Below are 13438 nucleotides of genomic sequence, written 5' to 3'. Positions count from 1 at the left end.
GTGCGGTCATGGATCTCCAGGCCATTTTGTGTCTGGAGGAGCACGTTGTAAGGAGTTCTACCCTTCCTTTGGCTCTTACATTCTTTCTGCCACCTCTTCCGCATTAGACCCTGAGCCTTGGAAAGTGTGATTGAGATATTTCAGTGCTGAGCACTCCTCTGTCACTTCTTCTCAGCACCATGGTGCCTACCGAGTCATTCCCAGGTCACTGCTATCTGAAAAGAGAAGTTTCTCTAACCAGAAGAGAGTAGCATTAATATATGGGTGTGAACATTAAGAGAGGTGCTTAGTGGGCAGTTTGGTGAGCATAGTTTATACTTATAGCCAGACAGCAATAGATGTTATATCCCTAGGGCTCATGACTACCCTTGTTGTAGGTTTTCAGTGTCAGGGATGTATTCCCTCCCATGGAGTAGGCCTACAGTCCAATTAGAGGGCAGCTGGTTTCCACCATGACAGATGTGCCACTATTGCACCCATTGGCTCATTTGGCCTGGCTGGCCAAATACAAGGCTTGCAACGTCCATTGTTGGGTATCTTCACTGGTGATTTCTCTCTCCCATTGAGCTGCATACAGTGTGGCTTTTTCCAGCTTTCTGTCAGCTGGTCTACAGAAGCTGAGGTTTTTAAAGAGAAATAAGGGTAAATCTGCTGGTATGTGAAAAGCAGAATCTTGGAGCTTGCATAGGGAAACCTGAGAGAAACACACATGGCAGTTAAGAGGACAAAAGGTGAGGCTCAGGAAAAATATTGAGAGGTCAAGTATCAAAGAAGACCAAGAGATTCAGAGAGGAAATAGCTACACACATAGCTACCCTGAATTTAGAGTTAGTACACAAGTAGCAAGGTTTCGAGTTGATGAAAGCATCCACCTGGTAGATTCGGAGGTCAGAGAAAAATTATACATGAAATTAAAGTGAGAAGTTACCCCAAACTATAAAGCAGAAACAAGTGGAAAAGTTTAGATCAAAAACAATGCAGCTGGGCGCCGTGGCGCACGCCTTTAATCCAGTGCTCAGGAGGCAGAGGTAGGAGGATCACTGTGAGTTTGAGGCCACCCTGAGACTACAGAGTGAATTCCAAGTCAGCATGGACTACAGTGAGACCCTACCTCAAAAACAAAAACAAAAACAAAAACAATGCAATCTCAGAGGTGTTCAGCAATACAGGATAAGAGCTAGAGAGAAACACACACACACTCATACACACACACTGAGGGTCACATCCAGAGGGAAGAGAGCCTCTTTTCTATATTAATGTCATAAATTTTAATATTTTACTTATTTATTTGAGAGAGAGAGAGGGAAGGAGAGAGGGAGGGAGAGAGAAAATGGATGCACCATGGCCTCCAGCCACTGCAAACAAACTCCAGACAGATGTGCCACTTTGTGCATCTGGCTTTATGTGGGTACTAGGGAATCAAACTCAGGCCATCAAGCTTTGCAAGAAAGCACCTTAAACTGCTGAACCATTTCTCCAGCCCTGATATCATTTTTCCTTCCTATTATGAAGGTCTTATGTGGGTAGTATTAGGCACTGAATATCAAGGCCACTTTGTGTCTGGAAGACAGCATTGTAAGCAGTCCTACCCTTCCTTTGGCTCTTAGATTCTTTCCCCCACCTCTTCTGCAAGGGACCCTGAGCCTTGGAGGGTGTTATAGAGATGTCTCACTTAGAGGTGAACACTCCACTGTTACTTTGTCTCATCACTTTGGTGAAGTTTTGTTTTGGTTTTTTCAAGGTAGGGTTTCACTCTAGCCCAGGCTGACCTGGAATTCACTATGGAGTCTCAGGCTGGCCTCGAACTCACAGCACCTCAAACTCCTTCTACCTCTGCCTCCCAAGTGCTGGGATTAAAGGCGTGTGCCACCATGCCCGGCCTTTGGTGAATTTTTTAAATTGTTTTTTATTTATTTGCAAGGGGGAGGGAGGAAGAGAGAGAGAATGAGAGAGAGAGAGAATGAGAATGGGCACACCAGGGCCTCTTGCCACTGCAAACAAACTCCAGATTCATGTGCCATGTGGTACATCTGGCTTTACGTGGGCACTGGGTAATGGCATCCAGTCCATCAGGCTTTTGCAAGCAAGCACTTTAACCACTGAGCAATCCCCCTAGCCCACTTTTGGTGAGTTTTCAGTTTCCCCAGTGGTCATTGTCATCTGAAAAAAGAAGTTTATCTAACCAAAAGTGAGAGTAGCATTAGTATTTGGGCATAAACATAAGTGTTTAGAGGACAGGTAGGTGAAGCATAGCTTCTCCCCAGCAGCAGATGAGCTTCTGAGCTGTGCCAGGAGGATGGTGACGTGAAATTCCTCAAAGCATCTGCACTGGACATCCTCATGATGTGCCAGTCACTGTGTCATCTATTTTTTGCAACTGCATCAAGGTGTAGGTGTCAGTACCTCATACTACAGCTGAATAAACTGACACACATAGAATGTTATATAAACTACCCCAACCTCAAACCCAGAATTGTCTCAATCTGACTTTACTGACTAGGATTTTACATTTTCATTTCAAAATGCCGAGGTTATGTGCTTGACTAGTCTCAAGATGTAATTTTTGGATGCAGAGGGGATCCAAGGTAGGGTCTCCCTCTAGGCCAGACTGACATAGAACTTACTCTGTATTCCCAGGCTGGCTTTGAACTCACAACGATCCCCTATTTCTGCCTCCCAAGTGCTGGGATTAAAGGTATAAACCACCAGGCCCAGATGTCCAGATGTCTTTTTAAAAAATGTTTATTAGCCAGGCATGGTGGCATATGCCTTTAATTCCACTTGGTAGGCAAAAGCAGGAAGATTGCTGTGAATTTGAGGCTAGCCTGAGACTACATAGTGAATTTTAAATCAGCCTGGACCAGAGTGAAATCCTTCCTTGAAATCCCCCCCAAAAAATCATATATATATATGTGCCTGGAGAAATAACTTAATGGCTTAGTGGTTAAGATGCTTGCTTGTAGAGCCTAACAACCCAGGTTTGATTCTCTAGTACCCATGTAAAGCCAGATGCAAAGTGCCTGCATCTGGAGTTTGTTTGCAGAGGCTGGAGGCCCTGGCACATCCATTGTCATTGTTTGTCTCTTTTCTTTATCTCTCTCTGCTTATAAATAAATTAAAAATAAAATAAAATAATATTTTTATTGAACTAAAGAGGTGGCTCAACCATTAAAGGTGTTTAATTGTAAAGTCTGATGGCCTGGGTTTGATTCCTCAGCCTCCACAGAAGACCAGAGATGCATGAAGTGGCACTTATGTCTGGAGTTTCTTTGCAGTGGCAGGAAGCCCTGACATACCCATACACACTCTCTCTCTCTCTCTCTCTCTCTCTCTCTCTCTTTTTCTCCCCCCGCCTCCTTCTTTCTGTCTCTCTCAAATAAATAAATATTTTAAATAATTTTTATTTATTTGAGAAGAAGAGAATACGTGTACCAGGGCCTCTTGCTACTGCAAACTAACTCCAGATGCATGTATCACTTTGTGTATCTGGATTTCTGTGGGTACTGGGGAATTGAACCCAGGCTAGCCGGCTTTGCAAGCAAACACCTTTAACCAAGCTGTAGTGAGCAGCAAGGAAGTGGAAGTCCTGGGGTCCCATGTGAGGAGCACATGGTACCTAGTGTGGGAGGTGAGGATTAGGATGCTTTTTCTTTTATTTCAAGCTTTTAACAGATGAGGGTGAGGAGGGGGCAGCGGTAAAGAGAAGAGAGAAGGGAAATGAGAAAAATAGTGGAAGATGGAGGTAGATAGTGTGCATGTACTAGGGATCAAAAGAACAAAAAGAAAAAATCAGTGGGCGTATTATTGGGGGAATATTTTGAGGTAGGGTCTCACTCTAGCCCAGGCTAACCTGGAATTCACTATGTAGCCTCAGGCTGGCCTCAACTCCCAGTGAACCTCTTATCTCTGCCTCCTGAGTTCTGGGACTGAGAGGGAGAGAGAGAGAGAGAGGAAACACCAGGGCCTCTAGCTGCTGCAAATGAACACACAGCCTGCAGACACATGCACCACTTTGTGCATCTGGATTTATGTGGATACTGGGCTTGGAAAGAAAGTGCCTTAACTTCTGTGCCGTCTCCCCAGCCCCAGGAGTAGGAGTCTTAATTATCAAAGAAAAACATGCAGTAAGTGACGAGTTATTCTTTGCTGGTCAAATGCTTTCATGAGCAGAGCCAGGAGAGATTTCTCAGCAGAATAAAAATACTTCAGGGCTTGGGTAATGGCTCAATAGGTAAATCATTTGCTGCACAAACATGAAGACCTGAGTTTAGATCCCCAGCACCCACATGAAATGCCAGGCATGGTGGTACCTTCCTGTAACCCTCGCACTCAAGAGACAGGGACATGAAGATTCCCCTGGCTGGCTAGTTTGCATAGCCAAGTCTGTGAGCTCTGGGTTCAGCGAGAGACCCTGTCTCAAAATAAGGTGTCACATGATACAGGAAGACTCCTGATGACAACCTCTGGCTTCCATATTCACATTACCTATGCACATTACCTACCCACATACACACAGGCATGCACACTGCACTCATGGAAACACACTCGTGAAAATGAGGGGGGAAAAAAGGTTTTGAGCTGGAGAGATGGCTTAGCGTTTAAGGCACTTGGCAGTGAAACCTAAGAATGTGTGTTCTAATCTCCAGGTCCCAAGTATCCAGATGCCCCGGAGCAAACGTGCAATGTCGCACATGTGCACAAGGAGGCTCATGCGTCTGGAGTTTGTTCACAGTGGCTAAAAGGCCCTCGTGTACCTATTCTCTCTCTCTCTCTCTCTCTATCTATCTCAAAAATAAAATAATAAGCCGGGTATGGTGGCGCACGCCTTTAATCCCAGCACTCGGGAGACAGAGGTAGGAGGATTGCCATGAGACTGAGGCCACCGTGAGACTCCATAGTGAATTCCAGGTCAGCCTGGGCTAGAGTGAGACCCTACCTTGAAACACCAAATAAATAAATTAATTAATTTAAAAAAATAAAAATATATTTAATAATAGAAAAGGATTTCTTTTTTTATTTTTTTAAATTTTTATTTATTTATTTATTTGAGAGCGACAGACACAGAGAGAAAGACAGATAGAGGGAGAGAGAGAATGGGCGCGCCAGGGCTTCCAGCCTCTGCAAACGAACTCCAGACGCGTGCGCCCCCTTGTGCATCTGGCTAACGTGGGACCTGGGGAACCAAGCCTCGAACCGGTCCTTAGGCTTCACAGGCAAGCGCTTAACCGCTAAGCCATCTCTCCAGCCCAGAAAAGGATTTCTTTGAAGCAGGAGCTGAAACTTTACCTCCTGCATCAAAACAAGATAAAAATTCTGGGGCTGGAGAGGTGACTTAGTGGTTAAGGCACTTGCCTGCAAAGCCTAAGGACCCATGTTCTACTCTCCAGACCCCTCATAAGCCAGATGCACAAGGTGACACAAGCACACGAGGTTGTACATGCACAGAAGGTGGTACATGCGTCTAGAGTTCGATTACAGTTGCTGCAGGCATGCCAATTCTCTCTCTCTCTCTCTCACTCTAGCACTTGCTCTCTCATAAAAAAAAAAAAAAGGCCAGTCTGTTGGGCTTGCCCTCAAAAAATAAAAAGATACAAATTCTGTATAGTCTAGCATTCAGAGCTCTCCAGATAAGAGGCATTTTGAACTCTCATGAAGTGCAGAGGACACCTTCCTCCCAACTGTGTACAAACCAGATGCCAATGCAAGGCTGGGGAGATGGCTCAGTGTAAAAGGTGCTCATTTGCAAAGTCTGACGGCCTGGGTTCAATTCCACAGTCCCCATGTAAACAGATGCACACAGTGTAGGATGCATCTGGAGTTCATTTGCAGTGGCAGAAGGTCCTGGCATGTCCATTCTCTCTCTCTCTCTCTCTCTCTCTCTCTCTCTCTCTCTCTCTCTCTCTCTCTCTTACACACACACACACAGAAAATTTCTCTCTCTCTCTCTCTGCTTACAATTAATATTTTTAAAAAAGAAAGAAGGGAGGCTGGAGAGATGGATAAGCTGTTAAGGAGCTTGCCTACAAAGCCTAAGCACCCAGGTTTGATTTCCCAGTACCTACATAAACCAGATGCACAAGGTGACACATACATCTGGAGTTCATTTGCAGTGGCTGGAAACCCTGAAATACCTTTTCATTTTCTCCCTCTCTCTCTTTCAAATAAATAAATAAAAAGAAAGAAGGGCTGGAGAGATTGCTCAGTAGTTAAGGTGCTTGCCTGCAAAACCTAATGACCCAAGTTCAATTCCCTAGTACCCACATAAAGCCAGATGCACAAAGGGGCACATGCATCTATAACTTGTTTGTACTGACTAAAGGCCCTGGTGTGCCCATTCTCTCTTTGTCTCTCTCTCTGCTTGTAAATAATTTTTTTAAAAACCATATTTAGGGCTGAGGCTGGAAAGATGGCTTAGCAGTTAAGGTGCTTGCCTGTGAAGCTTAAGGATCCATGTTTGACTCTCCAGATCCCAGTAGGTCAGACACACAAAGGTAAGGCAAGCACAAGGTCGCACATGCCCAGTAGGTGGCGCACCTGTCTTGAATTCAATTTCAGTGGCTGAGGCCCTGGCACACCAGTTCTCTAAAAGGGAGGGAGGGGGAATTAATAGGATGGTATTGTATATATGTAAGTAGAGGAACAGATTAATGGGAGTGAAAAGGCCTAAGTGAGGTCAGGGGAAGAGATTGAGTAAAGGAAAAGTGGAGGGAGGGCTAACCAAAATCTAAGAGGATATAAATAAGTCATATGGAAACCTACTTTTTTGCACAATGGAACATTTGGGAGCCATAGATTGTGACTAGAAAGTTTTCAGTGCAACGGATGGGATACCTTCCAGTGAGTTGTTTGGTCAGGGAAGTCCTTGATACCCCCAAAACATGACAGGCCATTGCTGAGGCCCTTGGTATCCCACCCGGAATAGATGGCAAGACCCTATTGCTGAAGACTCCACATACTTGGGCTGCAAAGTCACTGAGAAATCCTGCTGGAGCTGAGCTGAAAGCCTCCTCCATATAGACCAGCCGACAGAAAGCTGGAAGAAGTCATTCTGCATGCAGTTCAATGGGAGAAAGAGAAATCACCAGTGAAGATACTCAACAGTGGACACTGCAAGCCTTACATTTGGCCAGCCAGGCCAAATAAGCCAACGGGTACAATAGTGACACATCTGTCATGGTGAAAACCAACTGCCCTCCAAGTGGACTGGAGGCCCATTCCATGGGAGGAAATACATCCCTGATACTGAAAATGTAAAACAGGGGTAGTCATGAGCTCTAGGGCTGTAACATCTGCTGCTGTCTGGCTAAATGTATATGCTATGATTATCAAACTGCCCAGTAAGCACTTTTCTTAACATTCATACCCACATATTAACGCTACTCTCACTTTTGATTAGAGAAGCTTCTCTTTTCAGATGGCAGTGACCTTAGTATGACTCAAAAAGCACCATGGTGCTGAGAGGTGACAGAAGAAAGCCGGGTGTGGTGGCACACACCTTTAATCCCAGCACTCGGGAGGCAGAGGTAGGATTGCCATGAGTTCAAGGCTACCCTGAGAGTACAGAGTGAATTCCAAGTCAGCCTGAGCTAGAGTGAGACCCTGTCCCCCCCCAAAAAAAAAGTGAAAGAGGAGTGCTCAGCACTAAAAAAAATCTATCACACCTTCCAAAGCTTAGGGTCCATTATGGAAAAGGTGGCTGAAAGAATTTAAGAGCCAAAGGAAGGGTAGGACTCCTTACAATGTGCTCCTCCCGACAGAAAGTGGCCTGGATATCCATGACCTCACAGTGCCTGACACTACCTTCATAAGACCATCATAAAGGAAGGAAAGATGATGACATCAAAATAAAAGAGAGGGGCTGGAGAGATGGCTTGGCGGTTGAGCGCTTGCCTGTGACGCCTAAGGACCCCGGTTCGAGGCTCGGTTCCCCAGGTCCCACGTTAGCCAGATGCACGAGGGGGCGCACGCATCTGGAGTTCGTTTGCAGTGGCTGGAAGCCCTGGCGCGCCCATTCTCTCTCTCCCTCTATCTGTCTTTCTCTCTGTCTGTCACTCTCAAATAAAAAATAAATTTAAAAAAAAAATTAAAAAAAAATAAAAGAGAGACTGATTGAGAGGGGGAGCGGATGTGATGGAGACTGGAGTTTCAAACGGTAAGTGGGGAGAGGGAGAGAATTACCATGGGATATTGTTTACAGTTATGGAAGTTTGCAATAGGAAATTAAAATTATACATACACACACACATACATATTAGGGCTGGAGAGATGGCTTAGCAATTAATGTGTTTGCCTGCAAAGTGCAAAGTCTCAGGTTTGATTCCCCAGTACCCCCATAAACCAGATGCACAAGGTGGCACATGTCCTGGAGTTTGTTGGCAGTGGCTAGAGGCTCTGGTGCACATTCTTTCTCTATTTTCCTCTCTTTCTCTCAAATAAATAAATAAAATTGTAAAAAAAAATATTAGCAGTAGTTGGAGACAGAAAAAAATTATCATTTAAAAATATTCTAAAATTTTTTAAAATATTTATTAGAGGGAGAGAGAGGAAGAGGCAGAGAGAGAGAAAATGGGCATGCCCGGGCCCTCAGCCACTGCAAACAAACTCCAGACACATAGGCCATCTTGTGCATCTGGCTTATGTGGGTACTGGGGAATCGAACCTGGGTCCTTAGGCTTCATAGGCAAGTGCCCTAACTGCTAAGTCATATCTCCAGCCCTAATGAAGCCTAAGGGCCCAGGTTCGGTTCCCCAGTACCCACATAAGGCAGGATGCACAAGATGGCACATACATCTGGAGTTCATTTTTGTACCCATTCTATCTGTCCTTCCCTCCCTCTCAGTAATAAAACATTAAAAAAAAAAAAGAAAGATAAATGTCAGGGCTGGGAAGATGACTCAGCAGGTAAGAGTGCTTACTGTGCAAGCAAGAGAACCTGAGAAGGCCTGATTCACCTTGAGTTAAATTTCCCAGCACCCATGTAAACTGCTGAGAGTGGCCATGCACACCTGTAACATCAGCCTAGTAGGGAACACAGACAGAAGAATCACCGGGGCTGGGTGGTTGGGCAGCCTGATTGAAAACAGCAGCTCTAGTTTTAGTGAAAGACTCTATCTGAAGGAAGTAAGATGGAGAGCAACAGATCCAATGTTCTCTGGCCTCCTGGGCATACATGGGACATACACATCATGTGGAACACACATGCATACACCACACACACCTCACCAAAAAGACAAGCAAAAAAAAGAAAGAAAGAAAGAAATGTCATTGAGTTTTCTTTTTCATTTTTATTAGGTATTACATAATATACTGCATGCTATATAATATACTGCATCCAGCAGGAATAGATGACCACTGTTTTCGTCAATCAGGAAAATTCTTCCTTAATCAATGTTCTCCAAGCCCTGAAAAACAGTTTTAAAAGAATTTAAGAATTCTGTTCCCATTAAACATGTACCATGTATTTTATTTCCAGTGTCACAAAAAGAATGGCATTCTATTAAAGCAAGTAATTTCACATTTCATATTTCTCTAATTGCAACAACATACAACTGAATTTGATAATCAGTAAAGAATAAATTGAGGGGCTGAGGTGATGGCTCAGTGGGTGAGAGTACTTATACAAGTTTGAGGACCTAAACTTTCAATTCCCAAACCCAGGGAAGAAGCCAGGTGTGGCCATACATGCCTGTAATGCCAGTGTTAAGGAGAGTGAAGACAGAATTGCTGGGTTTCACCAACCAGCCAAACTAAAAGAACAGCAGCTCCAGGCCAAGTGTGAGTCTATCTCAAAGAGCAATACAGGACATATGATGTCCTCCTCGGGCTTCTGAACAAATGTACATCGAGTGCACTCATCTACATACACATGTTTATACACACACACACACAGAAATAACTTGTATTTATTTCTACTTTTTTATTTAATTTTTTAAATTTTTATTTATTTATTTGAGAGAGACAGGCAGAGAGAGAAAGAGGCAGAGAGAATGGGCACACCTGGGTTTCCAGCCACTGCAAACGAACTCCAGACATGTGCGCCCCCTTGTGCATCTGGCTAACATGTGTCCTAGGGAATCAAGCCTTGAACCAGGGACCTTAGGCTTCACAGGCAAGCACTTAACCGCTAAGCCATCTCTCCAGCCCTTGATTTCTACTTTTCATTTTCTTTTATTCTGATACAGGGTCTCATACTACATACTAACCTGGAACTTACTAAATAGCTGAGAATGACTTTGAACTCCTAATCCTACGGCCTCTACTTTCCAAGTGCTAGGATTACAGGAATGCATCCCCATACCCAGTTCACTCCATTTTCTGACAGCAAGAAACTTATTACTTGATATGAAAAGGCCATTCTTATATCCCAAATGGAATTAAAGTCAAGCAACTTGTCAAGCCACCATCTTGACAATTATACAAAACACTCTACCTACATAATTCAGAGAACAAGATAGTAAAATCCATTTCACAAAATACCACTCAACATGAGGTAAATACTAAATCCCAGTAATCAGGAGGCAGAGGTAAGAGGATTGCTGTGAGTTCGAGGCCACCCTGAGACCAAATAGTGAATTCCAGAATAGCCTAGGCTAGAGTGAGACCCTACCTTCAAAAACCAAAAACAATAATAACAATAATTTTAAAAATACTATATGTAAAGAAGACAAGTTGCAAAAGGGGGCTGGGGATGTGGCTCAGTGGTTGAGCACATGCTTAAGCATGCCTGAGGCCCTGGATCCAGTGAGGTCCTGGATCCAGTGATCCTCAGAAATGAAAAACCAAAGTCCCAGAAGAGGCAAACAACCCATAAAAGAATCAATACAAAACATTATATACATAAAAGGCTTCACACTTCACTAGTAAGCAACAAAATGCAAATTAAATGTTCACTGTATGACCTTAGGTGAAGCACTGCTAGAACCCACTTTAACTAACCCTGGCAGATGACTTGTATTAACCTTCTTACCTTGGACACATAGTAACGATTGACTCCAGAGACACGCCTGTCTCGTTCCATCAACTCCCACTGATATCTAATACGGGCAATTCTTTTTTCCTTCAAAAAATAATAATAATTGAAGTTTATCAAGATGAGCGACTCAGTAAACGATGGATCTTAAGACTTTGAAGAAGTGGCACAGTGGAAAAATGTCATCAGCCAGGTGCGGTGGTGCACGCCTTTAGTCCCAGCGCTCAGGAGGCTGAGTTAGGGCTTGAGTTGTGAGTTCAAGGCCAACCTGGGCTACAGAGTGAGTTCCGGGTCAGTCTGGGCTAGAGGAAGACCCTCGGAAAAAAAAATCAGGGGCTGGTAATTAAGGGTATGGACAAAGAAGACTACAAAGAAGTGGATGTGAGAAAATAAAACCAAAATCTACAAAAAAAAAAAAAAAAAGGAGCTCGGCAGTTTATTAGGATTGGGGACACCTCTCTTCTGCCTAAGAATTTGGACCGATACCTGGCCAGATGCAGAACCAATGCTGCTGCCTTTTCTGCCACTCCTCAGCCCGAACATAGTTGTTTCTCGCTAAAGCAAAGTGCAGAATACACAAATTCCCGCTTTTCAGGCAACACATAGAGGAGGGCAAGGCTGGGTCTATTTATTTCCCACCTCAGAAGCCGCAGCGGATCCAACAGTCTCCCGATATCACAACCTTTTAGGGAACTCTGGTGTCTGGAGCCGGACCAGTGCCGGGAAAGCCGCCTTACCTTGCCTCCATTGGAGAACCTATGGATGTAAGTAGTAGCCACTCCGGGAATGAACAAGCACAGGCCCATGATGCTGAGTCCCGGCAGAATCTCGAACCACATCTCCGCACAGTTAAAAACACCAAAACCGTACCCTCAAGCTCCCTAAAGGTGACCCAGTTTCCGTTCCCTTCCCGGTAAGCCCCGCGGCAGCACAAGAGAGGAACGGTGTCCCGTATGTTTGTCTCGGGAGGAAGCTACGGCGTCCGCTAGGGCTCAAAAGTGACCGCACTCACGCTCACGCTTGCTATAGCTTTCTTGCCATTTTTTTTTCACCAGCTTTTTTTTTTTTTCCTTTTCGGGATTGGGGTAGATTCACAGCCGGGCGCACTAAGTGCGGTGACCGACCGGAGGGGTTCGAGCGACCAAGCACGCAGCTGCAGTTTCGGAGCTCGACTGCCTAAAATGGCAGGGCATTTCTCTGAGACAGTCGGCCGATCAGGTGTGCACCTTCCTCTTCAAACAGGCTGGGGGGGGGGGGAGGGGAGGGGCACAGCCGGCCGCCGAAACCGCCGGGTCTGCGACCCGGAGCCCGGAGACAGCAGCAGCAGCAGCAGCAGTGACGAAGGCAGCACTGGTCGGACTGCAGAAGAAGGGGGTGCGCATCGATCCAACAATGCAGCAGACGTGTGACAGTGGTAGAAAGCAGGAGACCTACGCCAGCTTGAGTAGCGAAGAAAAGGATCAGGAGAATCTTAGCGTGGTCCACAAGTCCACCCGCTGGGCGAAACCCTAGGACCAGAAGACATGGGGGCGACAGCTGTCTAAGAACTGGACGCTGAGAAGGAGCGTGACACACGAGCCATCTTTGAGCGCAGCGAGAAGATCCAGCCGGAGCTGCGGGGCAAGGAGGATGACAGATCTATCGGAGAATCAATAGTTATCAGAGATGCATAAAGCCCAAGGACACATCGATGGGCAGTGCCTCCTCCGGGATGGCGAGGAAGGGCCCCATCCGAGCACCGGAGCATCTCCGTGCACTGGAATTACCAGCCCGACATCTGTAAGGACTACGAGGAAACTGGCTTCTGCGGCTTCGGAGACAGCTGCAAGTTCCTCCTCCATGACCATTCAGATTACAAGCACGGGCGGCAGATCAAACGTGAGCTTGATGAGGGTTGCTATGGTGTCTATGAGGACGAAAACTACGAAATAGGACGCGATGATGAGGAAATACCATTCAAGTGTTTCATCTGTCGCCAGACCTTCCAAAACCCAGTTGTCACCAAGTGCAGGCATTATTTCTGCGAGAGCTGTGCACTGCAGCATTTCCGCACCACCCGGTGCTGCTGGATCTGTGGCCAGCAGACCAATGGCGTCTTCAATTCAGCGAAAGAATTTATTACTAAACCGGGAAAACATCAAGCAAAGGGTGGTACTTCCGATTTCCCAGAAGACCCCCGATGAGGGTTCAATTCCCATTATTTAGGTTTCCCTTAATTGTTAAATTTCACAATAAATATTTTATTTTTGGAAACTTGTATCCTTTTTTAAGGAAAGCGAGGGAGAAGGTGGGTGCTTAAGTGGGTCCCTGGATTAAAGGTTTCAAAGTAGACGGACGCGGTGTTGCACACCTTTAATTCCAGCATTTGGAGCAGAGGTAGGACTCACACCATGAGTTTGAGGCCACCCTGAGAATACATGGTGAAGTCCAGGTCACCCTGGGCTAGAATGAAACCCTGCTTCGAAAAAA

General features: G+C 45.3%; 2 protein-coding genes across 2 annotated transcripts; one reads left to right on the top strand and one right to left on the bottom strand.

The window, feature by feature from the left end:
* Positions 1-9264: 9264 nt before the first annotated feature.
* On the bottom strand, positions 9265-13043 carry Ndufa1 (NADH:ubiquinone oxidoreductase subunit A1). The gene is made up of 3 exons (XM_045139991.1): positions 11707-13043; positions 10967-11056; positions 9265-9401 (listed from the first exon to the last, which is right to left on the bottom strand). The coding sequence occupies exons 1-3, from the start codon at positions 11806-11808 to the stop codon at positions 9381-9383; spliced, it is 213 nt and encodes a 70-aa protein (XP_044995926.1). The 5' UTR covers positions 11809-13043; the 3' UTR covers positions 9265-9380.
* On the top strand, positions 12230-13222 carry Rnf113a (ring finger protein 113A). The gene is given in 4 exon segments (XM_004673181.2): positions 12230-12476; positions 12479-12601; positions 12604-12724; positions 12726-13222. Coding segments are annotated over 4 exon segments (786 nt in total). The 5' UTR covers positions 12230-12361; the 3' UTR covers positions 13153-13222.
* The last annotated feature ends 216 nt before the right edge of the window (positions 13223-13438 follow it).

This window comes from Jaculus jaculus, chromosome X (genome assembly GCF_020740685.1).
Source record: "Jaculus jaculus isolate mJacJac1 chromosome X, mJacJac1.mat.Y.cur, whole genome shotgun sequence".
In the NCBI taxonomy this organism is placed as follows: Eukaryota; Metazoa; Chordata; class Mammalia; order Rodentia; family Dipodidae; genus Jaculus; species Jaculus jaculus.
Note: the sequence above shows the minus strand (reverse complement) of the source record. Positions and strands in the feature narration are given on the sequence as shown.